Source organism: Dysidea avara, chromosome 8, assembly GCF_963678975.1.
Source record: "Dysidea avara chromosome 8, odDysAvar1.4, whole genome shotgun sequence".
NCBI lineage: Eukaryota > Metazoa > Porifera > Demospongiae > Dictyoceratida > Dysideidae > Dysidea > Dysidea avara.
In genome coordinates this window covers 14,876,858-14,904,715 of record NC_089279.1, presented here as the reverse complement: position 1 = coordinate 14,904,715, position 27,858 = coordinate 14,876,858, and the positions used below count along the sequence as shown (strand labels likewise).

Below are 27,858 nucleotides of genomic sequence, written 5' to 3'. Positions count from 1 at the left end.
CCTCCAACTGCAGCACTCCACATTCCAAATTTGAGCGAAATCGCTTCCCGTGTTCCCGAGATATTCGACTTCAAAAATTGGCTCAGTTTCTTCGTTTTTTTTCTTCTTATTTTTCTTTTTCTTGTCGCACACTTACAAAAACTGCTATAAAACTCGAACTCCATATCCGATTGGCTTGCAATTTGGCACACAGAAGGGGGATATAAAGGCGCATCTCGGTACCAACTTTGGCTGGAATACGATAAACAGGCAAAGAGTTATGAGCGATTATTCACGAAAAATAACACCAATATGTTATCACGCCTACAGGGTAAACTACATATGGGAAGAAGCTGAAAATCGGTGGGTGAATAGGTTAACTATTGAACCTCTAACTTTTTGTGGTTTGAAAGTAATCGAGCTAAAAACCAGGAAGATACAACGAAAAAACCAACAGTGTGTAACAATTACGCAATCGAGATCAGCTAATAAAAAATGACTGCTTGCCACGCCTACCAGATAAACCGCTTGGGGTAATGCTTTGAAAATCGTTGTACAGATGGAGTAATCATCTTAGAAGGGCTCATCTATGGTATAGAAGAATCAGAATTAAATCCAGGAAGTTATAACACGAAATCCAACTTGGTGCAGCAAGTGCGAGATCGAGATACTCTAATAGAGCAGTCATCCTAATAGAGCAGTCACCCTGAAGAGAATTCAAGAGATCAGCTAGAAATAAGAAACCTGTATAGAGATCAGCTACACACAAATCACCCTGTAGAGAGATCAGCTAGAAGAAGTTACCTTGTAGGGAGTTCATGCAACTATGGAAAGAGATAGTTCAGCTAGAAAAAATCACCTTGTAGAGTTCAGCTACAAAGAAACCACCACGTAGAGAGTTCAGCTACAAACAAATCGCCCTGTGGAGAGATCAATAGAAGAAGTTACCTTGCAGAGAGTTCAGCTACAAAGAAACCATCATGTAGAGAGTTCAGCTACAAACAAATCTCCCTGTAGAGAGATTAGCTAGAAGAAGTTACCTCGTAGAGAGTTCAGCTACAAAGAAACCATCATGTAGAGAGTTTAGCTACAAACAAATCTCCCTGTAGAGAGATCAGCTAGAAGAAGTTACCTTGTAGAGAGTTCAGCTTCAAACAAATCACCCTGTAGAAAGATCAGCTAGAATATGTCACCTTGTAGAGAGTTCAGTTACAAAGAAACCACCATGTAGAGAGCTCAGCTACAAACTAGTGACCTTGTAGAGACATCAGCTAGAAGAAGTTACCTTGTAGAGAGTTCAGCTACAAAGAAACCATTCTTTAAAGAGCTCAGATGCTAACAAATCACCTGTAAAGAATTCAGCTACAAATAAATCCCCCTGTAGAAAGATGAGCTAGAAAAGTTACCTTGTAGAGAGTTCAGTTACAAAGAAACCACCATGTAGAGAATTCAGCTACAAGCTAGTGACCCTGTAAAGACATCAGCTAGAAGAAGTTACCTTGAGGGAGTTCAGCTACAAAGAAACCATTATTTAAAGAGCTCAGCTGCAAACAAATCACCTGTAAAGAATTCAGCTAGAAGAAGTTACCTTGAGAAAGTTCAGATACAAAGAAACCATTATTTAAATAGCTCAGTTGCAAACAAATCACCTATACAGAATTCAGCTACAAACAAATCATTATGTAGAGAGATCAGCTAGAAGAAGTTAACTTGTAGAGAGTTCAGCTACAAAGAAACCATCATTTAGAGAGTTCAGCTACAAACAAATCACCCTGTAGAGAGATCAGCTAGAAGAAATTACCTTGTAGATCGTTCAGCTACAAACAAATCACCCTGTAGAAAGATCAGTTAGAAGAAGTTACTTTGTAGAGAGTTCAGCTACAAAGAAACCATTTTGTAAAGAGCTCAGCTGCAAACAAATCACCTGTACAGAATTCAGCTATGGACAAATCACCCTGTAGAGAGATCAGCTAGAAGAAATTACCTTGTAGAGAGTTCAGCTACAAAGAAACCATCATGTGGAGAGTTCAGCTGCCAAGAAATCACCACTGCCCAAATTTCAAGGCAATAGCTCTTTCCAATCTGAAGTTATCAATTGTCAAAGTTGGCAAATTGGATGTGTGTGGAAGGCCCCTTTTCGCAAATCCGGTCACATATGTATTATATATATATAATTTGTACATTTACTGATAAAATATTTAAAGTACATCTACTTCATCTTTTCTTCTTCCTGTAGTAAAGAAAAAAACATATGTTAAAAAAGTCCCACAGCTGGCCATAGGCCGGCTTTGGGGTATACAAATACAAAAAAAAATGAAATCTAATCCAAAACAGCCAAGCTGTAAAAAAAGTGTGTGGCCCTCAGAAAGGCTATGGTGAAAAAAGATGTGAAATCCAAGGTGGCGGCCAAGAAATGGCTGTGATGGTAGGTTAATGGTAAAAATTTTAATAACGACAATTCAGGTGAATTTTTGTGCCGCTTCACAAAATTTACCTAAATTGTCATTATTAAAATTTTTACCATTAACCTACCATCACAGCCATTTCTTGGCCGCCACCTTGGATTTCACATCTTTTTTCACCATAGCCTTTCTGAGGGCCGCACACTTTTTTACAGCTTGGCTGTTTTGGATTAGATATTATTTACTCTAATAAAGCAGTCACATTGAAATGAAATACTCTAATACAGCAACTAGCTAAAGAATTCAAGACTATTGAAGCTTAAACATCAATGAAAATGGCCTGATACAGCAGTGAACTGGCATTATTAGCAAATTATGGTGGCATAATTTTGGGAATAATGGGCAATTCTCAAAAGTATAGTAGGTGATTTTTTGAGCACTGCAGCCACTGCTCAAAAACATAATGCTCAATTTTTGGAGCATAATAGCCTCATGCCTGGCCTATAATAGATTCACTCTGTTTATTTACAACTTTTAGAAGTTTACTGGGTATAGCTACATTGCGTACGTACACCATTTAGGCACAAGCAGAAAAAAGTGCAGGGAAAAAGGTCAATTGTATGATGCTTTTACAAAGGAAATACTTTCATGACATAGATGCAGGAATATATAAGAATATATATCAATGCCTTGTTATATTAGATCCTTACAAGGAAATTATATTATTTATAAAGTTTGTTTAGAGGTTACTGATCCAATAAAAATGTATGTTATTATTAAAGCTGTTTCCATTGATCTAAAAATTAATATTATCACAAAGTCAGAAAATGTATGGCAAAAATTATTGGTGGGAAACCAAGGGATAAGCCTCATTTTGTCAGACCGGGTCACGGACTCACAATTGCCGTGTTGAAAAGTCACTGATTGTTACCTTAAGACAATGGCTAATGCATTCTTTTAATGTACTACAATAACATTTCTTTGTTAGAAATATTTTTCTGTCAAGTATTTGGACGGTATCTCGGTTATATCGTAAAACCGAGATATTCTGATGCAACGATACCAGTATCGTCAAAAATTCTTGGAAACCATATTATCGTGATATCGTGATTACCACGGTGCTCTCCAATAATATTCGTATTAGCTAACTACTGTAAACATAGTGCTGCTGTTTAGCTCCAGGAAAGATCGAGATACTCTAATAGAGCAGTCACCTATATACTCTAATAGAGCAGTCAAGTAACTCTATAGTGCATCCATGCGAATATGAAAATAGCTACTGAAGGGACTTTGTTATTTTGGATTTTTATTGAAGAAAGAATGTTTCTGCACATTGTGGCATTGTAGCTAATAAAATGTGCATGGGTGAATGAGCTTTTCTTGCTATAGTTAGCAGTCTTTTAGTCATGCATGGGAATCTGTAGAACTCTTGAATTTATGCCATGCACTTGGGTGTGTAAAACACATCCTCTCCATGCATAATTGTAGGTCTAGCTAATGTCTATATCACCATGTAGGGACCCGCCGATTATGCTCATTATTTTACCTATTATGCAGCTATGCTGCACTGCTCAAAATTTTGCCTATTATGCTCAAATTAATGCTCAATAGTTACCTATTATGCTCAAATTATGCTCAATATTTATAACTCAGTTCCCATGTTTCCTGAAAACAGTAAGTTGCTGAAGCACAGGCCCTAAATCCTTGCTTGTCAAAATGCATGTCACAGAAAAGATAGATATACTCTAATAGAACAGTCAGCTGTCTGATTGTTCTCTGACTGTTCTATTAGAGTATATCGATCTTTTTCTGTGATATGCATTTTGATAAGCAAGAATTTATGGTAATGCACAAGTGTTCTGCATATTATGCTAGCATTATGCTCAATGTTTCAGGTACCTATTAGGCCAATGAAACTTGATTACCAGTTTCTCGCTCTGATTTTAAAAAATTTGATGCGGGCGAGCGGTTATTATTCATTATTCATTATTTTTCCAAAAGCACAACACACATCCAAACATGAAGATTTCTGCCAAAAAACAGTGAGATCTACACTGATTATTCTTGCATTAAATAGCTAAAGTACGTTACTAATCTATAACAAGTGATTTTTCCATTAGAGTATAGCTGATTGCTCTATTAGAGTAAAAGTGACTGTTCTATTAGAGTATTTCGATCTGAAATACCAATAATGAAATTCCATGCGGGTGTATCAAAAGCATGCGGGCGATGACGCGAAACTGCTAATCAAGTTTCATTGGCCTTATGCTCATTATTAGGCCAGCATAATCGGCGGGTCCCTATCACCATGTATTAATGGTTAATGCCATGTACATGTATTTTTGTGCATCCATTCATGTTGCTGCAGGTTATATCACATGTGTAGGTAGGTGTAATTTCATAGTAGAGCATTTGTCAAAATATGAAAAAAAATCGTGATAATTAGTAATATCGTGATATTTTCCCCGTGATATATCGTGATAGTAAAATTTCAATACCGCCCAGCCCTACTGTCAAGCACATGCATGCCGTGATCATTGTGCTCCAAACAATTTCATCACTACCTACCAAATTAACGTAAAAGTGCTTTATAGTTTGTGGTGTACATTATTAATATTTGCTGAAGTCAGAGGCAGATTTTAGGAGAAGTTTAAGAAGACTTGTCATCATTAAGTACGGTAGTACTTAATGGTAGGGATCGTCAAGGTTCACGATTTCCCGCCAAAAAATTACGCACCAAAAGCAGACTTGCAAAACCATCTCGGCGATTCAGCAGTATTGTATTACAAAAGTGAAGCACGATTTTGCCTTCAAAACGGCACGAAATGCATCCTATGAGTTTCCACGAATTTTTAAAAAAATTCTATCTGATCGAATTTTCTAGTGACTGACTCCCTAACTGATGCCTTCAGCCAGGCCTATCGGGAAGATGGCAACAGCTGCAGTCCTACTTCTTGCATGAAAACGGCTCGCTTTGCCTATAGATTAAACCTTTCCTACACCGATAGAAATACAATCCTTGCGCTAGGGTCTTACCTTTCATCGTTCTTTAATGTCGCCATCGTCCTGGATTCCCTACAGGTAGTGTTAATAACTCCATAAATGGCTTCAATGTACGGCACCGTCCGTTTCAATAAGAGTGCTCGCTAAATAGAGCAATCATAATCTTCACGGTAAAATATTCGAATACACGTGGTTGAAAGTTCGAAGTTGATTTTGAGCAGGAAGAGCGAGCTGTTCACAATCGGGAAGCTTTGTACGTAAGTGAATATATTTAGTGACATATCTTTTGTTTCTGGCAAAGTTAACCGGCAAAATTAATATTGCTTGCGTTTGTAAACTGCTTGCGTTTGTAAACTGCTTGCGTTTGTAAACTGCTTGCGTTTGTAAACTGCTTGCGTTTGTAAACTGCTTGCGTTTGTAAACTGCTTGCGTTTGTAAACTGCTTGCGTTTGTAAACTGCTTGCGTTTGTAAACTGCTTGCGTTTGTAAACTGCTTGCGTTTGTAAACTGATTGGGCAGATAAGTGGCAACTTCGATTGAATGCATCCAAGTGTGACGCTTTTCTTATTTCAAATAAACGTAAGAAAATATCTTATGATTATTTCATAAACCGCTCTCTTCTATCCTGGAAATCCTCTGTGAAATATTTGGGAGTTTTCTTTCAATCGAATTTGTCATGGTCACACCACTGCAAGTATGTTGCAGCCAAAGCCAGCAAGTCCTTGAATTTTCTTCGTCACACTTTATGGGGTGCTACAACTGAGGCCAAATCCATGGTCTATAAGTCTTTAGTGCGACCTTCACTAGAGTACGCTTGCACTGTATGGAATCCTCACACTGTTTCTGATAAGTCCACAGTGGAATCTGTCCAACGACGTGCTGCACGTTGGGCCTGTGGAAGTCATTGGTCACCATTACATAAGTGTTGGAATAAATCTTCTAATGCTTGTTTACAAGAGTTACACTGGCCAACACTGTCATCTCGAAGGAATTATTTGAGCGTGGCTATGCTTTATGACATCCTAAAAGGTAGGTACGATTCTTTGAAGCTATCAAATTACTGTAATTTCAATACATCTTGTACCCGAGCGCATCCTCTCACCCTTGTTCCGCTACAGTCTTCTATCAATTCTTATAGACATTCTTTCTTTGTGAACACTGTTTTCTTATGGAACACTCTATCGTGTGATGTATTTGATCTCAGCTCATCTAAGTTTCGCCAAGCTGTGTATAATTTGTTTTGTTGTAATTAATTTATATGTGTATGTGTTCTTTCTTGTTTTTTGTAGCTGTGTTTTCTCTGTATTTGTCCCCTCCGTTTTTTGGTTTTGTATCTTCTAGGGAAACACCCTCGTACAGGCTTTGCCTTTTGGTGTCACCCTGTCTTTTTTGACAAATCAGATAAATAATAATAATAATAATAATACTGCTTGCGTTTGTAAACTGCTTGCGTTTGTAAACTGCTTGCGTTTGTAAACTGCTTGCGTTTGTAAACTGCTGCTTGCGTTTGTAAACTGCTTGCGTTTGTAAACTGCTTACGTTTGTAAACGCATTTCTTTGCTGTAAACAACGTATCTACCTCAAGTATTTGAGCGATATTAGAAATAATTCGTAGCAAAATAGCGTTAGCTAAGGGTATTGTGGTTATTATTGCTTTGTGTGTTTTCTCTGAGGCAATATTGAGTGCGACAATGCCTTCGAAGGAAGCGGCGCGGAAGAGTAGAAAGAAGGAGAACAACAGGGCGTACTATGAAGCTCATAGAGAGTCTATACTCTCAGAGAGAAAGGACAAGTACAGCAGTGAATGCCGATCACAGCGTCATGCTAATGAGTACTACAAAAATGTAACAGCGTCGCGTGAGAAATCAGCTGAAGCCACCAAAACATCATTTAACAAAGATTTGGCAAAGTCTCGCATTGAGTCAGCGGAAAGGCAAAGGGAATACTACCATCAAGACTTGGAAAAGTCTCGCACTGAAGTTGCAAAAAAGAAAAGGGAACACTACCATCAAGACTTGGAAAAGTCTCGTGTGGATTCTGCAGAGAGCACTAATGCACCTATCAATGTTAAGCCCCACCCCCCCCAGTACGGGTAGGGTGGGGATATAGTGGGGATTTGATCAAGTGGAAAGTCAAATTCCCCTACCTGGGGGTGAATTATCAAGTAAAATCCCCACCCTATGAGGTGGGGATAGGAAGGGGATTTGACAACCAACGTGTTGTAAAAACAGAAGCCACAGTGACAAAGGTACACGAGGTGCTGCGGTTTTATCACGTGTTCTCTCGCACTTCACGTATAAAACTACTGTAAAGGATCTATGCTACTATAGAGCGCTTGTTCAAATTCCCCACCCCTGGGGGCAAAATTTAAGTTCAAATCCCCTCCTAACGCCCCACATAGCCCGTACTGGGTGGGGTGGGGCTTGACATTGATAGGTGCATAAAGAACATTACCGCAAGGATGTTGCCAAATCCCGTGCTGCTACTAGATCCTCAACCAGCAAGTACTACTTTTCTAATATTGAGAAACTGTGCAAAGAATCTAAACACAGGTAATGTTGTTTCACTTAATTCCTTAATTAATTTTATTTTCTCGTCACTTTTATGTATTCTTTTTGTTGCTATAGGTACTTGCTTAAGCCGCCAACTTAATCTCAAATGCATTCGTGTGTGGATAGCATGATCGAGGGTCTCTTGCAGCAGAAGGAAACATGCTCTGCAATTGTCAATAGATTTACAGAACTGTTTTACTCCATTGTAGATGAAATGTCACTTACCACCAGGAAAAAGACTGCTTGTAGAATAGTATCCAGAAAGCTCATGCATGAAGCACTGTCAACTAGGAAAACCAGTGTTGGGGTACTTTTAAGAAGTCTTAGGAAAATTTCAGGTATCCAACTAGTCAGTGAAGATGACTTGGAAATACAATTACACTCTTCAGCTTCTGAGCCATACTACTATGAGACTGCCTACAAGTTCTCAGCTCCTGAAGAGGTTACAATTGTTGACCATGATAACAGATGTCTTGTGACCAGGTCAAAGTCCCCTGATCCACAGGAGTGTCCTTTGTACAGCACTGTGATTCCAGTTGATGAGAGAGGGCGTTGTGTGTTAGCTGAAGAAGTTGGCACAGGTAGAACCAGTGATGACCGCCCTAAAAGCTGGAGGTGCAGTGAACTCTGTAAACAACTGACTGATGAAGAGATGGATGAAATCCTACAAATCAAGTTGGCATTTGAAAGGCCCTTAGAAGAAGCAAACCATGGACATTGAAGAAATAGTAACTTTAGTGTCCTGTGTAATAGAAACTGCATGCACATAAAAGATAAGATTCATGCAATGTTTGTAAAAAGTACACAAACAAGTGGAACAAAAAATTAGGAATTTTCAATATGAGTAGGGATCAAAGTAATAAAAAGTACTGAAACAAGAGAGATTATCTACCACCTGAAGTCATGCTAGTACACACGTAATCCCTACTTCAGTGCCATTATATCTTAAATCTTGGCAACTGAAGTAGCGATTACGTGTGTACTAGCATGACTTCAGGTGGTAGATAATCTCTCTTGTTTCAGTACTTTTTATTACTTTGATCCCTACTCATATTGAAAATTCCTAATTTTTTGTTCCACTTGTATATTATACTTCCCTCATCTCCAAAAAAATTCAGCATTATTATAATTATATTTTTGCCACACTGAAAAATGATGTGAATATCCCATTCAGTAATATCCTAACTTTCTAAGTTAATTGGTTAGACATCAGACCACAGGACTCATATGCCCTGCGTCATAGCACCAGAGCAAAGTAAAGGTTCTATTTCTAAGGTGTATTATTACACTTTCTAGGGAATTTAACCCTTGGTTTCTTAGCACCTTTTTCCATACATTTGTGACTGGGCCTGCAAACATAAGGCATGTGGGCACATGATTTTTGCCTACTTCTTCAAACTTCCATCACTCATATCTTTTTATACCATTATGCTATGGAAATGCAATTTTTAACTCTCCGTCAGCATTGTATTTGTTATATGATACAAGTCACAGATTTCAAATAATTATTCTGTTCCAGTAGTGAGATATGACTTGTAGTGTGACTAGGTATAGTTTGTGCCCACATGCCCTGTTTTCGCAGGCCCGGTCACATTTTTTGTATCACTTGGTGATCTTTTTCTGAGTAGATAGAAAGTTCTGTCTTTAAACTACTGGTTTTTATTTGGTTAGTAACCTCTAAGCACAAAATAGAAACACTAGAATTGTGAAAAATGAGGGATCAAATCAGTGGCTAAAAAAATTATTTTTTACAACTACGTAGCCCAAACCTGTGACCGGGGGTGTAGTAGTAGTAGTAGTAGTAGTAGTAGTAGTAGTAGTAGTAGTAGTAGTAGTAGTAGTAGTAGTAGTAGTAGTAGTAGTAGTAGTAGTAGTAGTAGTAGTAGTAGTAGTAGTAGTAGTAGTAGTAGTAGTAGTAGTAGTAGTAGTAATAGTAGTAGTAGTAGTAGTAGTAGTAATACATATAAACAAATTATTTTTCTTTTGTTACATTATTTTGTATTTTGCAATTGTACTCTATATTGTCACAATTGTTGTGTAGCATGTAAGGGAGGGATTTCAGGGGAGTGTGGGAGCATATCTACCTAGTTGAAACATAATTGTGGTAGGATTGAATCTGGCTGAGACCTGGAACTAGAAAGTAGCAAACAAACTTATAGTGACGTACAAACCAATTCTTTAGATCAAACTAATGTTTTATATGTATGATTTTAAGGCAATTATTTTATATCAATAGTGGACTGGGAAAATGACCACTAGCTATAAGTTGCAATTTTTTAGTGGACAAGTGGAAATTTTTGGAAATGGCAATCTCAAGACTGGGTCTTGAGGCACTTTTAGTCAAATCCCTGAAAAATATGCACAGCACATGTATCATAATTTTTGACTTTATTCTTTTCTTTGGTACAGCTTGCTATTTAGTCTGACTTTTACAACTAGCCAAATCACCATTTACAACTAGCTATAGCCAAAAGTCATTTACAACTAGCTTTTTGGCCACAACTAGCCCCCATTTTTAGCCCCTAGCTCAGGGATGTAAGATGGTATTTCCAGTGGCTTATTGAATACAAAAAAGCTTGGTATAACCTGTAGCATACTAACAATCTCATGTAAGGCTTTAATTAATGTGTTAAACATACTGAAACCACGGTATAGAGTCCGTATAGTGTGGGAATTATATTAGATATAAGCTATTTCAGGTAATGTGGTAAATAAACTGAAACCATATATGCACGGCAAGTTACTTTGTAAAAGTAACTAGCTAGTTACATATTACATGCAACTGAACTATTTGGTTACAGTTACTTAGACTCTATTTAGGCTGTTTTGGGTGGGTAATAAATCTCATATACCCCACCTTGTTTTATAATATACTCCACGCCTTCAGGCACATGTACAATATGACATATGCTATCGTTTTGTTCACCCATAGATAATATACCCACCTGGATATGAAACTAATCACGTGCGCGCATGAGTTTCTATTGGGATTCAATATCCTATCCTAGTTTCGCGCGTAAAAAAGAAGCCGTATGGTTTGTGGCCTAGCCAGCTGATAAACGCTTACAAGTGCTGTAAGTAGTTTGTTTAGGTGGTTTTGTGGATTGTTCTCTGGTTGAAGCCACTTATCGTAAGTGGGTTTATTATGTTGATATTGTGGTCAGTCATATTTGTCAACGCATTGCTCGCTAATGTATTGGTTGAGCTGTAATGTCGTTGCTAAATCTTGCTTTGTTACTCTGTAACGTGTGTTATTATCCCTGTTTTGAATGGATTCGGTGTTGTTTGCTGCATGCGTTTGTTCCATGCAATCAATTTTGTCACCACATTCATTTAGTGCCTGTATAACCCAGAGCTTTAAAACTCACATGATTTAATTTTTGTACATTATACTGTGTTATAAAGCAAATTCCATAGCCACAGTGTATTTTACCACAGATTTATATTATCATGAAATCAGTGTATTGAAATGTTGTATTTATCACTAGCTATAGCCCTTACTCTCCCTGCATATCACTTGATGTACCCCTGATGCCCAGAACACAGAGGAAGCATGGTAAAGGCCCCAGAAGCAAGGCTCGTATAGGTCGTAGATATAAAAATAACTTGTGGAGCAGAAAACAGACCAGCTTGGATAATGAATTTGGATCAACTAGATTGGAAGATGAAAGCGGGAAGCCACCAGATAGTAGCAGGGAGCCATCACATGATAACAGGGCTGAGCCACGTGAAGATAACAGGAAGCCACCAGATGATACCAGGGAACCACCAGATGATAGCAGGGAACCACCAGATGATAGCAGGGAGCCACCACATGATAACTGGGCTGAGCCACGTGAAGATAGCAGAGAGCCACCAGATGATAGCAGGGAGCCACCAGATGATAGCAGGGAGCCACTAGGAGATAGTGGTGAACCAGTGCTGGGTGTTTCATTAGGTGCTATCAATGAAATTGTGTCAGAACTGGCACCCAATGTTCCTGTAAGTTGTGGCGTAGACATTGTGATATTAATGCTGTTGTTTAGTAATTATTAGTAATTAACAGTGTACAGTCACCGTTAATTGATGTGTTTTTGTATAGGCAGATGATTGTTCAGAAACAATGCAACTGCAAGCCTCTGTTCAGGTATTGTCATTAGTGTATATTGTGGTAGAAACTATCTTGATATGCAATAGGAATCTCTTGACTCTTGTGCTCAGTTATTAGCTCTGAATGGACTACCAGAAGGGTGGTTCTTTAGCTATACTCAAGTGGAGTTAAGAATATTTGAAACTTTCAGTCAGTGTCATCTCAAACCACTAATCATATTACGGCTTTTGTTAATTAAAGAAGATCTCACCTGGGAAGTTCATGTTGCTGACCATGCTGTTCCCTATCAATGTGCTATTCTTGACCAATTTCCCTCATCTATGAATAACGAAAGTTTGTTAAGTTTGATTGGTGCTGTTTCCTCTGCTAGTGTTTGTCAGGGAAATTTTGATGTCAGATATATTGCCATGGCCAGGATTCGGAAAGGAATTTTCACATCACAAGGTGGAGAAGTTGTGGCTTACTTAGATCAATCATTTTGCATAACGGTCAACGGAGAACAGCACAGTACAACCGTTCGACATGCTAAATGTGAACTGCTAATTGCTGGCGATCTGTGTGCTCCATGTTATGGATTTTGTAACACACTTCGAGCATTGTTTTCTAAGCTCAGAAACAGGTCAGTTGTTCCATCTGTGTATACCAACACAAGATTTTTAAGAACACCACAAAAGAGTGCTCGCATAAAATCACTTCAGAAAGCTTTACACATTAAAACCAGGCAGTTAAAGCAGTTGAGAATGAGGCTAGACAGCATACTGGAAAGCAATGGAGTGGTTGTGGCAGATGATCTCAGATGTGATTTAGAAAAGGTTGTAGACAGCCATCAAGTACTGGAAGAAGATGAATTTAAGCGGGTATTTTGGGAACAGCAGGTAGGCTGTGTACCTATGAAAAATGTAAAGACTACAACTTTCTATGTTTTAGGTTGCTGCATGGAAAGCAAAGAAGACCGGAGTTCGATGGCACCCTTTATTCATACGATGGTGTTTAAATATTATGCTAACATCAAGCAAAACATACCAGATAATTCGAGAATCTGGCTTTATTTGTTTGCCATCACAGCGAACTCTTAAAGACTACACACATTGGACCAAATTGCAACCTGGCTTTAATGCAGACTTGTTCAATCATATGATCCAAGAAGCTAAGGTAGATCAGATGAAGGATTGGGAAAGGTCTGATCATGGTTACTAATTAAGGTTTTTGTATTTTAATTTGTGTACAGGTACGTTATTTTGGTGTTAGATGAAATGAAGATCCGTGCTGACTTGGTGTTCAACAAGATGTCTGGGGAGATTACCGGCTTTGTTGATTATGGAGCAGGAACCCTAGAGCACAAGTTTACACAGTTACAGCAACAATGCAAGCAGCAAAAACTTTCTGACAGAGAAGTAGCAACACATATGCTAACCGTGATGGTCAGGGGGTTAACTTTTCATTTGGATTTACCAATTGCTCATTTTGCAACAACAGGTGTGATAATCCAAGTGTAAATTGTAGATGATAATTTTTGTAGGTGCAACAGCAGAGCAGCTCATGCCTGTTGTGTGGAGGGCCATCAGGATGTTGTAACTTGCTGGTTTGACAGTTGTTTCTGTGGTTGCAGATGGTGCTTCTAGTAACCGAAAATTTTTCCGAATGCATAATATTTCAGAATACCAGAAATCTGGTGTTACATACAAAGCACCAAATATCAGTCGGAGTGGCCACTTTGTGTATCTCATGCCAGATGCACCACATTTGTTGAAGACAATCCGTAATGCATGGTACAATTCACAAGCTAAAGGAACCCGGAATTTGATAGTAAGAGTAAATCTGATATATATGTTATTCATGTTAATTTGTATGGCAGAATGATGGACATGAGATAAAGTGGGCACATTTGGTAGAATTGTGTGAGAAAACAGTTGCTGAGACTGGGCTGTACATTGGAAAAAAACTGACTCGTGAACACATACAACTGACATCTTATTCACATATGAATGTGCGACTAGCAGCCCAGGTATGAGATACTAGCCCTTGTTTTATGTTCATTATAGTTATTTATGTTTAGGTATTGAGTACTTCAGTTGCCAATGGTTTCCAGACCCTAAGGACACTGAAGGAGTCTACCCTTGATACCACAGCAACAGAGATGTTTTGCAGAATTTTTGACAAGTTTTTTGACATATGCAACACGCGCTCTGTAGATGAACATATAATCAAAAAAAAGCCTAATGTCAAACCATTTTATGAAGCTGGTGATGAAAGGCTTGAGGTAGTTCATATAATTATTTTCCTTGGTCTAGACAATACAATACTTGGTGTTTACATTATAGTGGTTGGAAGGTACCCTGCTTAAGTATTTGGATGACTGGCAGAAATGGGTGGAAGGCAATGAGAAGATTCCTGCTGGAGCCAAGAAATACTGTTTATTACCAGACCAGACTGTGGAAGGAATAAAGATTTGTGGTAAGTGTCACTTCATTTTAAAGGTGATGCTAAAAAGCTGTTATTGTTTAGTTCATTCACTGAGAGAAGTAATCAAGTTTCTATTGGATCAAAATGGAATAGAGTATGTGTTGACAGAGCGCTTTAATCAGGACCTATTGGAAATCTTCTTTGGCCAGCAGAGATCCAGGGGTTTCCGCAATGACAACCCATCTATGAAGCAGTGCTTGGAGAATGCCCAGGCACTGGTAGTTCAAAAGTCATTAGCCGGTGGCGGGAGTAGTAACATTGCCAAGAAAAGAAAGAGCATGGGCTCATTATCCCCATTGTCCAGACCCTTACCCAAGCATAAATGCAAACGACTTAATTTTAATTAATTACTGTTATTCTGACTTGAAAAGAAATTAAATTTATAACAATGTGACAATGTTTAATTACTAACATAATGATTGTACTAATGTAATTCTTTTCTTGTTCCTTTTGTACCTTTGATGTTCTTTTTAGTTTGTACTGCTCCACAAGCTGGCTTGCAATGGAGAATCCTCTAATAGTAAACCACTCTTGAGCGACTTCTCGTAAAAGTAACATCTTTACTTTTTCATCAGAAATATCAGTAGCGATTTCCCACAGGAACTTTACATTTTCATCACAAACCACCTCACACATCACCTTTTCTTTTTGCTCTCCTGCTGCAATAAGCCTATAGGTGATCATCTCAATGGCGACAAAGCACCTATATGTATCATCAGATACATGCCGCAAGCCTCCCCTATCATTAGTGCAGGTCCACGTTTTGACATAGTCCAGGTATGAGCTGGTGTCCTGAGGGATGTCCCCAACAGCATCTTGCCCAACCATGGACAATAATGCCCCCACAATTTTAACTGCCCTTTCTTCTGTGCTCTGCCGATGTTTCTTGATTAGTTTATAAACAACATATCCTGCGGCATAGTAAATAGCATTTTCTTCAATCTGCGACAACTGGCGTGTTGGCTCTGCCTCAGTGGGTACTAGCTGGTCTTCTGCATTATCAACTTGAAATAATCTGTCCACAATCATCTATGTATATATAAATGCATTTATGCTCGGTAAGCATAGACATAATATACTCCACATGGATATGAAACTAGGAAGCGCACTCATTCTACACTACTAGACAGCTTTAGTACGATAATATTATTATAAATTTAAAAGATTAAAACAATGGTTCAAAATACTTGCCAGCAAAGTATATTATTCAGCTACACAGGTGCACATGCACAGTTGGCATTTCTTGATATCACACCAAATGAACATACTCAAAGGCCTCTAGCCTAGCCAGGTACGGTCAAGAGATGTGACCTGCCTACTGATAAAAAAGTTACAGTGTAACCGGCTAACCTGCCACAATATGATGTCGTTCATGCTGCCTTCTTCCTCGGTCCCTAGTCGCTGCAGCACAATAGGCAACCTCTCTACTTGATATAAGTATGCAGCTTGAAACAACTTTTGTTTAACGGTCACCGTCTTCCTCTTCTCCTGTATTTCTTCGCGTATTAACTTGTACATAGCACAAAAATCATTGTTCTCTTTAACACACAAAACGTCGATTGTCACCAAAATGTTTTTACATCGATCAAACTGAATCTTTAAGTCTTCAGAAAAATAAATATCTCGCAGGACTTCTTGGAAACCAACTAACTGTGCCTTCTGTGACGGATTTTTACCTTTAGCCTCCATATCTGCATTAACAATAGTGTAGTGGGCGCGCGAGGGGCGCGAAACCAGCCTATAACCGGGGGCGCTTATTAGTTTCATATCCAGGTGGATATATTATCTACCGTACGACAGGAAATATTGACGAGAGGAAAATTTGACGAATCCACAATTCTCGAGCATTGACGAATTAAATATTGACGAAACGTTTGGACTAGCTTATAGCGCCTGTAAAAACATTTGATTTCGCTTCAGATGAACTGCTGCTACCGGTATAATACGCACAAAAATTAATACAAAATGAGGCGCTTATTTAGTAGAAGTTTGACGAATTAAATATTGACGACACAAATAATTCGTCAAATTCGTCAAAGTTTCCTTTCGTCAAAATTTCCTGTCGTACGGTATGGTTCACCCAAGTTGAATCCATAAACGCCTCATAAAATAATTACGTATATATGAGTCAGCATTATAAAACCAATGATATAGCGATTTCGTGACATCATGGAAGAGAGAAGAAGCAGTAAACTGTCTAATAAGCTGAGTTGACTGCCATTGTTTGAGGTACAATGTGTGCACTTGTATTACCAAATACTATGTATTTCCTACCCCTGGGAATAGTATATGAACAGAACATGGCTTACTATACAATTTAGCCTTAGGCCACTCCAAATGAGAATGTAGTTTCCCGTCCTCCGCCCGCATCACGTCTAGGCACCCGCATTGCATGTCAATATTGTCATTATTTTTCCAAAACCACTTCCTGTGCTGCTTTCTGGAAACTTCTCATGGAGCCTTTTATTTTGCATTGCTAAAAAGCACAATGAAACCTAAAAATGAACGGTTCTGGTGGTTGATAGCTTGCAAAGAAGCCCTTGAAATCCTCTCAAGATCGAGATACTCTAATAGAGCAGTCACACCACACTAAAGCATTCGATACAGTACCACACCAACGCTTAATGACCAAACTAAGATATTATGGAATTAATGACAGTACTTATAACTGGATCCAAACTTGGCTTACCCAACGTACTCAGTGTGTTGTTTTAAATAGTGAATCCTCTAGTCCAGTGTCGGTAATGTCTGGGGTACCACAAGGCACAGTTCTTGGACCTCTAATGTTCCTATTGTATATAAATGACATAAGGGTCATTCCATGTCAAATCAACAAGGAATTTAGGGTCACCTCTCGGATTTTGATGAAACTTGGTACGTTTGTAGTACCTGTGGTGCTTATCACTCATGCAAATTTTTAGCTCCATACATTCCATAGTTTCTGATTTATAACCACAAATATTTTGAATATTTCATGAAAATTTGGTCCATCTCTAGTTACAAAATCAACTGCAACTTTGTACTGTGTAAATATTTTTACACACAATTTTCACCGATGGAAGACTTTTTGATTGACCTTTCCAGTGATCCCAAAATTATGGGATATCTACTTAATTAAGGTTCAATAGTACTTCATTGAATACTTTAAACCTTTATAGTTTGAAACATGCTGCTTGAAATTTTTTGAATTCTTTGGTGAATAATGATTGGGTCATAGTCTATGTTTAATAAAATTTTTGTGGTGGGACCACAATGGGCTCAAGAGGTATAATGAATTATGTTGTGGTATGTGATGGAATTTGCAGTCTATTATTGCTGTATTGGAGTCTACACCTCCAATAACCACTCACAACAAGGCCATGCCAAGTTTATCTTACAGAGTGAAAGTGTCTAGGTACATTGCAACCTGTATTAGTGACCACCTGTATTGAAAGACCATCTATGTGCTGCAGCTAATTTATACTTTAATTGGATATTAATGTATAGCACCAAAGCATCAATCTTTTCTAGTAAATCCAAAAATGGTCCTTATTAGACAGGTTGACTATAAACGAGATCATCATGCGTCCATAAACACATTAATGTTGTACCATCTCTTCAGTTATACCTTATTTATTTTATTAAGTAAAATCTCGCCGTTATGCACTTACATACATATCCCCACTCTACACTATTCAAGTTACGTACATGGCTGCATAGGTACAACAGACCTCCTCAAAAAGGATATCTGGGCACCTTGATAGCCTCATGATCTTACTTTATAATTGTACGTACATTTTGGACCCAAGATAAGTCTGTGGTTTCTCAAAAATGAACACTTCATCAATGGTCCAGGGAATAGAAGAGTTACACTATATACAGTAGATGCATTACTTGTACCAAGAGTTTTTATATTATTAACACTTGTTTGCACCTCAATGTGTGATTTGTAGTACTGTAATTACTAAAATTTATGGTTTTTAAAAGTATTTTGCGTTGACATTTTGAAGATCTTTACAGGTAAATGTTAAATATGTGGTCATCACGTTTAGTTCCTACGTGAGTATGTGTATGAATTTATGACTTGATCTTCAAAGTGGTCGTGAATGTAAAGTAATTTAGTAGTTAATTTCACACATTGAGGTGTGTAGTGCATGTATACAGTAAAACCCCTCCATCCCTAGGACCATAATCAAGTGCTCATATTACAGAAGCCACAGAAGTATCTTGGTCTAAATGTACGTGCACTGCTAGAGTGGGAGTACAGTGTATAAACAGGTGTCCTGGTTATCAAGGTGTCCAGGTATCTGTTCTGAGGAGTTCTATTGTTTGTACCTATGCAGCCACATACGGAACTTAAATATGGCTAAGTCCACTACAGTGGGATTCAACTTAATTAAGAAGGTACTTGTGAAGAGATGGTACAACATTTACATGATGCTTATGGACACATGGCGGTCAGATCTGTAATGTATAGTCAACCTGTCTAATAAGGACCATTTTTGGATTTGCTAGAAAGGGTTGATACTTTGGTGCTATACATTAAAGAAGTATAACTTAACTGCAGCACATAGATGGCCTTTCAATACAGGTGGTCACTAATACAGGTTGCAATGTACCTAGACACCTTCACTCTGTAAGATAAACTTGGTATGGCCTTGTTTTGAGTGGTTATTGGAGGTGTAGACTCCCAATACAGCAATAATAGACTGCAAATTCCACCGCATACCACAACATAATTCATTATATCTCTTGAGCCCATTGTGGTCCCACCACAAAAATGTTATCAAACATAGACTATGAGCCAATCATTATTCACAAAAGAATTCGAAAAATTTCAAGCAGCATTTTTCAAAATATAAAGGATTAAAGTTTTCAATGAAGTACTATTGAACCTTAATTAAGTAGATATCCCATAATTTAGGGATCACTGGAAAGGTCAATCAACAGTCTTCCATCATTGAAAATTGTGTGTAAAAATATTTACACAGTGCAAAGTTGCAGTCAATTTTATAACCAGAGATGGACCAAATTTTCATGAAATATTCAAAATATTTGTAGTCATAAATCAGAAACTGGAATGTATGGAGCTAAAAATTTGCATGAGTGATAAGCACCACAGGTACTACAAACATACCAAGTTTCGTCAAAATCCGAGAGGTGACCCTAAATTCCTTGTTGATTTGACATGGAATGACCCATAACTAAAGACATCAACTCACCACTCCGCCTGTTTGCTGATGATTGCTTGCTTTATAGAGTTATCAATAGTGTAGAAGACATCAACAGACTTCAAGAAGATTTAAATAAACTGTCAGAATGGGCCGATACTTGGCAACTTAAGTTCAATATTAGTAAATGTACAGTTATACGTTGCACGAGATCCTTATCACCATTCACTTACGACTACACACTTCACAGTCACATACTAGATATATCTGATCAACATATGTACCTAGGAGTCTTAATTCATAAATCACTGTCTTGGTCACCTCACATATCAAATGTTGTCAATAAAGCATCTAGAACACTCAATTTCTTAAAACGCAATCTAAACAAATGTTCAAAACAAGTTAAAGAATCAGCTTATCTAACAATGGTGAGACCACAACTAGAGTATGCATCTGCTGTCTGGGATCCCTACCACGTTGGAGATATTTCAGAGTTAGAGAAAGTACAACGAAGAGCAGCGCGCTGGGTGTTGAATGACTATGGCAGATTCAGTTCAGTTTCTCTAATGTTGGATCAGCTGAAATGGCCTACATTACAAATTCGTCGGAAATTATCTAGGTTAAAAATATTTCTCAGCACACCAGCAGGGCTGACTGCTCAGTAAACAATAATAATAATAATAACACCTCTAATAATGAATAATGATAATAAGCCTCCCGCCCGCATCGAATAACGAAAACACCAGGACGGGAAACTACAGTCTCATTTGGAGTGGCCTTAAGTGATCAACATTAGGGCTTGGAAATTGTTAGGTACAACATAGTGTACTGCCATTTGGCCGTGCAGGCAAACTTGATACTTGTTTCTCAACCATGGCATGCATGGATTCTATGTGGGAGGGAGGTCATTTTATATATGCAAGGGCAGAGGAGACACCTTTATTTAAGGGGGCTGGGGTCTTCTAGCTTGGTGATGCCATGGCCAAGCTGTAAGTCGAATACCAAAAGAAAGGTCACTACATGCTGGCAGGGGCGGATACAGGGGGGGCTCTTGACCCCCCCTCCAAAAATTTTTAGTATACCAAGATCGAGATACTCCAATAGAGCAGTCACTCTAATAAAGCAGTCACAGCAGTAGAACAGTGTGTAGTGAGCTATTTAAGGATTTTTATGTACTTCATCAGCTATAAATGTGTGGTTGGTGAGGTGGGCAGCTATTGTCAGCTGGCTGTGACCTTTTTTTTTTTTTTTTGGTCTCACCTTATCAAATGTAGTGCCTCAGCTCATTTTTGACCCCCCCTTTCTATAAGTCTGGATCTGCCCCTGGTACGACACCTGCGCAATTTATAAATGTTTGCGCATTTTATGAAGTCACAAAATGCGCAGCGCAATTTATAAACTGCGCAAATTCACAGATTGTGCCTAACAAAATTGAAATCAACAGTATATATAATGCTGACTCATATATATGTAATTATTTTTATGAGGCGCTTATGGATTCAACTTGGGTGAACAAAACAATAGCTGAAGGGTTAAGTGCAGTGATTTAACGAGCGCGATTGTTTTGTCACGTGAGGACGCATAGTTGCCATGGCGCTAGTATTATCGCAAGAAAACCAGCTGCTTTTACCGAGCCTACAGCAGAAACAGCCGTGGATGAGTTAAGTAATCTGAGTGTAATGTGAAATAGAGTCTAAAGCAGTTATACGGGCACAATGTGGAGTCTATGAAATTTATAAATCCTCAGGCCCTTAGTAGCGCCCTTGCTTCACTCGTACGCTACAGCCTGGGCCTTCGGGTTTATAAATTTCATAGACTCCACATTGTGCCCGTATAACTATTATATATTACCCATAAAATAAAGTAACTATAATAATATTACATATTATATTATCGCTTTTTGCGAGTCGGTTGTCAGTCGTACAAAATTCTGAATGTGACTCACGTGAAAGCCAACCAATGATAGGCGGCCAGACTGGTGATATCACGTGAAAAACAGCCAATCAGATACTTCGTAAGAATTTAAAAAGTCTGGCCGCCTATCATTGGTTGGTTTTCACGTGAGTCACATTCAGAATTTTTGTACGACTGACAACTGACTCGCAAAAAGCGATACTTTGTGTCCACAGCCTTAGCTGTCACGCGTGAAACTAACACCTTATCACGTAACATCATTACGTTGTTGGACATTGTGCAAATCTTGGTTATAATAAGTAAGGAGCTGGTGAATAAGCTTCATTCAGTAGGCTTCACTACTTTGTTGTGGCTAGGTGTTACTCAGTGGATCACTAACGAGATTAGTAATTTTGTTACTTGTAGTAATAATATTACGTGATATTAGACCCGTTACAGTAACTATATTACTTAGGTAACGCGTTACATTTGTAAGTAAATTAACTTGAGTTATATTACCTGTTTTTATAGTGTATTTCGTTGTATTACTTAGTTACCACAAAAGTAATAGATTACGTAGTACGTTACTCCCAACACTGTATATGCAATAGTATAGTATGGATTATACGAAAGTATAAGATGAGTATAATAATTAAGGCTTATTTATATTCTAAGTCACTGAAAATACCATATGTGACCGGATTTGACAAAATCAGGCTTCCACACACATCCATTTCTTCAACTTTAACCGCTTGTAACTTGACCTCTCAGTAGGCTATTGACCTACAATTTTCACAAAAGTCGTTCACTGCATTAAATAATAACAGGTCAAACTTTGAAAGTGATAGCTTACTCCTATACTGAGTTATGGTACTTTAAAGTCGCAAATTTGGATGTGTGTGGAAGCCTGGTTTTGTCAAATCCGGTCACATATTACCATATTGTCTCCCACCTTTTTCACGGTGAAATTTCCTTAAAAGCACACTATAATGGTTGGTGTTGGGGATGGTAAAAGATGATATCAATAGAATTAAGTCCAAGATGTCAGATGCTGTTGCTGATTGTTAGAATTCCACATATGAAGCCACCTTCAACGAATCAAGAAGTTTAGCCACCAATCATGTGTTCAGTTTTCCACTGAACACAAATTTGTAGTTGTGGACCACCCATCCACCCCAGCCACCAATCATGTGTTCAGTTTTCCACTGAACACAAATTTGTAGTTGTGGACCACCCATCCACCCCAGTAATACTTGGCTGCGATTTTTTGATGAGACATGGCTATGTACTTGACTTCAAACAGTGCACATTCTACCGCAGTCAAAACCCTGAAGAGATCTTGCAGCTGCAACCTGCATGGGAAAACCCTCCACACACAATCCCTCGGCCCCTGCACATGATCACTATTGATGATGAATGTCCCCAGGCAATCCCCACACCATGCAAACAGACCAGCATACCAACACTAGACATGCCCACCAACATCCACCCTGCCCTCAAACCCACACTTGAAGAATTTAAGTCCCTGTTTTCACTTGAATTGGGTTGCACAAATGTCACACAGCACGTCATCGACACGGGTAATGCACTACCCATCAAAGTTCCACCCCGCCCAATCCCATTCCACTACACTGAACAAGTTCACCAGCAGCTCCAGGAGATGGCCCATGAAACAATCATACCTGGTACTAGCCCACGGTGTGCTCCTGCTGTATATGTACCCAAACCCTACAGAGAAATCTGAATATGTATAGACAACGTACAGCTAAACAGTGTCACAAAGAAAGACTCATACCCAGTTCCCCGTGCTGAAGGCCCCCAACAGAAACTAGCTGGTAAAAAAGGTTTTTTCTAAGCTAGACCTTCACAGTGCCTATTGGCAGTTTCCTATGGAGCCACAGTCAGTAGAGAAGACTGCATTTTATCCTGGGCCAGGTTACAGACTCTGGGAATTTACCAGGTTGCCCTATGGTTTAACGGGTGCTACTCAGACCTGCCAGAGAGGTCTTGACAACATCCTGCAGGACTGCAAGCATTGCGTTGACAATTATGTGGATGATTGTATCGTATTTTCAGGTGACATGGTCACACATATCCAAGACCTCAAAAGAGTCCTCGGCCAATTGTCAGCTGCTGGCTTCACTCTTCGTGGCTCAAAGTGCTTTTTTTGGGAAGAATAACACCACCCATCTTGGATTTGATTATTCGGCTGATGGAGTAGCCCCCTCCCCAGAGAAGACCAAGACCATTTCCACCTGGCCTGTGCCAAAGACTACCAAGGAACTCCGCTCCTTCCTTGGTCTAGTGAACTTCTACTGCCGCTTTGTACACAATTTTGCTGACACTGCTAGCCCCTTAACTGAACTCACAGGCAAAAATGCCCCGTTTAGATGAGAGAACACACACCAACATACCTTTAACAGATTGAAACATGCATTAACTACCCCCCATACTAGATTACCCCCAAGCAGCATGATACCTTTGTGCTTACCACCGATGCATCAGACATGGGCCTGGGTGCAGTCCTTTCCACAGCCAGAGGTACAGTTGTTGAATATGCTAGCCGCACTTTAACTAAGACAAAGAGAAACTACTCTACCACTTAGAAGGAGTGTTTAGCAATTGTCTGGGCAACTCAGAAGTTACGGCATTATCTTGTTGGTGCTTACTTTGTCATCGAAACAGACCACAAGCCTTTAGAGTGGCTACAATCAAAGCGATCCAGCCATGCATGTTCACAGAAATTAGAGAGATGGGCCCTACAGCTGCGTGGATTTGACTTCTCCATTGTGTACTATCAGAGATTGCAGAACCAACATGCAGATGCACTCTCTCGGAGACCCATCACGATGGTAGCCATTGGCAGGGACCTAGACCACACAATGATTGCAGCAGCCCAGAAGTCAGACCCAGTACTCCATACAGTCCTTCAGCAGGTGTCATGCAAAGAGAAACCATCACTCACTGGGAACTGGAGGAAATTTCCTTTTAAAGAGATTCCATCAAATCTGGTCTCAGCTCACTCTACATCAGTCTATACTGTACCGCAAAGTGAAGACTCCAACAATGTACGAAGAGAAACTGCTTTTAGTTGCACCAGCATCTATGCGGAAACAACTTCTGAAGAATGCCCATGACAATGCTGGCCACCAGGGTACCGATAGGACCATGGCACAACTGTCAGAAGCAATCTATTGGGTGGGAATGGGTAAAGATGTCAATACCTACTGTAGTCACTGTGTCACATGCCAATGTGCTAAGGCAACTTCCTCTTTACCAGCTCCACTTCAGCCAGTAGTAGCTAGTAGGCCATGGGAACTAGTGGCAGTTGACTTTCTCAAAGTGCCAATGTCATGTCAGGGAAACCAGTATATGCTTGTGGTGCAAGACTATTTTTCCAAGTGGCCATTCGCTGTGCCCCTGTCTGATCAAACATCCAACAAGATAGTCCGGGCCCTTAAGGATCAGGTGTTCACACTGGTTAGGCCTCCCCCCCAGAGACTACATTCTGACCAAGGCAGAAATTTTGAGAGCCGGATACTCAGTGAACTGTGCAAGGCCTTTGGCATTACCAAGTCCCAAACTACACATATCACCCAATGGGTGACGGGCTTGTTGAATGGATGAACCGATCCATGTTAAATATGCTTCGTGGCCTGGTAGATAGAGAGGGGGACTGTCTATACAGCTACTCTTGTACCTATATAGAACAACAAAACATGCAACAACCAGCCTCTCCCCATATGAGATTCTATTTGGGTCAAACCCACCACCACTAAACCTCCCAGCAGCAGGGACAGTCTCACACCGAGACCCACAGAACTACAGCTCCCACATACAGGGAAAGCTCATACAACTGAGAGAATTAGTGGAGTCTAACACTGTGGAAGCAGCAACCAGACAGCAGCTAAGCTATCGTGGTAATGAACCAGTGAGATTACAAGTTGGCCAAGAAGTTCTTCTGGACAATCCCACCAAAGGAAAACTAGATCCCTGTTGGATTGGACCCTGGACAGTGAGAGAGTTAAAAGGACCACTGAACATAAGAATAGAGATGAACAATAAGGAACGGATCATTCATGTCAACAGGCTAAGACCACTTTTGAGACCTGATCTAACAAGTGATCATTCTGGGGGACAGTGGAGTCCACCATTATTTGAGTATTATTGTGATGATCATCCAGCATCTGCCCCTCAACGGGAGCCCCCAGCAGCTCCTCAGTCTGGACAGCCTGTTACCACTAGAAGTGGACGAGTTGTTAGACCAGTTGATTATTATGGATATTGACCAAACACACTCATTTTTCATGCGCATGCACAACACTGTTTAATTGTAAATGTTTGTTTTAAGGGGGGAGGTATGTAATGGCATTACAGACACACCATAGTTATTGTATTCTAATAATTTCCCCCCTATCTAGGGACCCGTTGATTTCGCCAGCAAAATGTTTGGCATAATGGTTGGGTAAAAGCAATGAGCAAAATGCTGGCATAATAGGTGCAATTTTTGTGAAGTGGACATAAAAATTGCACAAAAGATCGTGATACTCTAATAGAACAGTCAGACATGCTAAAATATCGACAATGCATAGCTAATTTTTACAGGAACAACAAGTGACAATTGAGATACCCTAATAAAACAGTCACACATGTTAAGCAATATTAGCTAGCTTCTTGCTTTACATGTTAGAAGTAATTTCTGATCAAGATACTCTAATAGAACAGTCACTTTAAGGCGAAACTGTAGCTTTGCACTTGGAAATATTCAATTAACAAAGATCAGTGCTAAGCAAAATTTATAATTCTTGAGCAAAATATGGAGCATATTAGGTGAAAAATAAAAGAATTGCTGGAAAGAAAAATAGGTAGAAATAAAAGCAAAATAGACTGGTCCCTATCCCTATCACGTGAGATTGTAAGTGTGAGCTAGTGTATCATTGCTGTTAAGAAATCACTTGTGTCGTTGCTGCTGTGAAGTTTACACATGTGCTAAATAAATAGGGACCCACCGATTATGCTCATTATTTGACCTATATATTATGCTATGCTGCACTGCTCAAAATTTTACATAAAGTTAATTTTTAGCTTCTCATCCCTGCCCGCATCATATTTTCACAGCCGCATCAACATTTTTTGCTCTCACACGTGATCCAAAACCACAAACTACATGTGCTTTATAGAAACTCAAAATGGCATTTGTGTTAGTGCAAATCAAATGTTCAACGAAAGTTTTAAAATCGTGGTGTGGTTGTTCATTTCCGGAGTCATCTACTCTAGCTGATTTGTATACACATTACTCCGCTGGACAGCTCGACGATAGTCAACCTCTGTCGGAACAGTACACCAATGCAATGGTGAAATGCCAAGCTGGCAAGGACAGAAAAGAACTAATACATGTTAGTAGTGATATATGTGTTGGACAAATAGTATCTTCTGTTGGAAACTACATCACTTTGTAACTTTTCAAAGTAAAAACAGTTCATCCATATTTAAAAAAAAAAAAAATTTTTATTTAAATACTTAAAATACCCACCTGCCCGCATCAAATTTTTGTGGGCAGGTGGATGAGAAACTAAAAATTAACTTTATGTGGCCTTATGCTTAAATTAATGCTCAATATTTACCTATTATGCTCAATGTTTATACCACAGTTCCCATGTTCTTCTAGTAAATTTGTACTTTATGGGAAAACAGTAAGCTGCTGAAACACATACTCTAAATCCTTGCTTGTCAAAATGCATGTCACAGAAAAGATCGATACACTCCAATAGAACAGTCAGCTCTCTGATTGTTCTATTAGAGTATACCGATCTTTTTCTCTGATATGTATTTTGATTAACAAGAATTTATGGTAATGCACAATGTTCTGCCTATTATGCTCAATGCTTTCAGGTACCTATTATGCTCATTATTATGCCAGCATAATCAGCGGGTCCTTATAAATAATCACTATATATACCATGAATGAGATGCATGGTGAAGCCAAACAGCTACTAATGTTTTACTTACACAAACTGAAGCCATATGTTATAGTTATTATACTAAGTATAGGCTGGTGAGTGTATGCATAGTACCAGATTATTAAACTTTAAGATTTGTGTAGTTTAGGCTATATGCATGCCTTTTTCACAGTGTTACTGAGTATCATCATTCTCTATCATGTGATTAATGTAGCTCCAATGGTTACATAGCCCTTTAGTGCTACATGAGCATACAATAAGCCTTAGAGCTAGTGGCAACTTCTGATCCACTGAGAACACTTGTTATAATACCAGCAACCATCCAGTCAATTGCTACAACTTCACTGAGATTATAATGAGCTATTC

At 39.0% G+C, this 27,858-nt stretch overlaps 1 protein-coding gene and 1 long non-coding RNA gene across 3 annotated transcripts; one reads left to right on the top strand and one right to left on the bottom strand.

Annotated features, from left to right (window-relative positions):
* The first annotated feature begins 11,467 nt into the window (after positions 1-11,467).
* Positions 11,468-13,677, top strand: LOC136264788 (uncharacterized). The gene is made up of 6 exons (XM_066059557.1): positions 11,468-11,917; positions 12,018-12,062; positions 12,113-12,901; positions 12,954-13,204; positions 13,255-13,502; positions 13,546-13,677. The coding sequence occupies exons 1-6, from the start codon at positions 11,468-11,470 to the stop codon at positions 13,599-13,601; spliced, it is 1,839 nt and encodes a 612-aa protein (XP_065915629.1). The 3' UTR covers positions 13,602-13,677.
* A 3,402-nt stretch (positions 13,678-17,079) lies between these two features.
* On the bottom strand, positions 17,080-19,857 carry LOC136264401 (uncharacterized). Of its 2 annotated transcripts, none has more exons than XR_010705098.1 (3): positions 19,691-19,857; positions 17,179-17,278; positions 17,080-17,122 (listed from the first exon to the last, which is right to left on the bottom strand). It is a non-coding gene; the product is annotated as an uncharacterized lncRNA (long non-coding RNA). The 2 variants fall into 2 exon arrangements; XR_010705099.1 differs by having other exon boundaries at positions 17,086-17,122; positions 17,188-17,269.
* Positions 19,858-27,858: the final 8,001 nt, after the last annotated feature.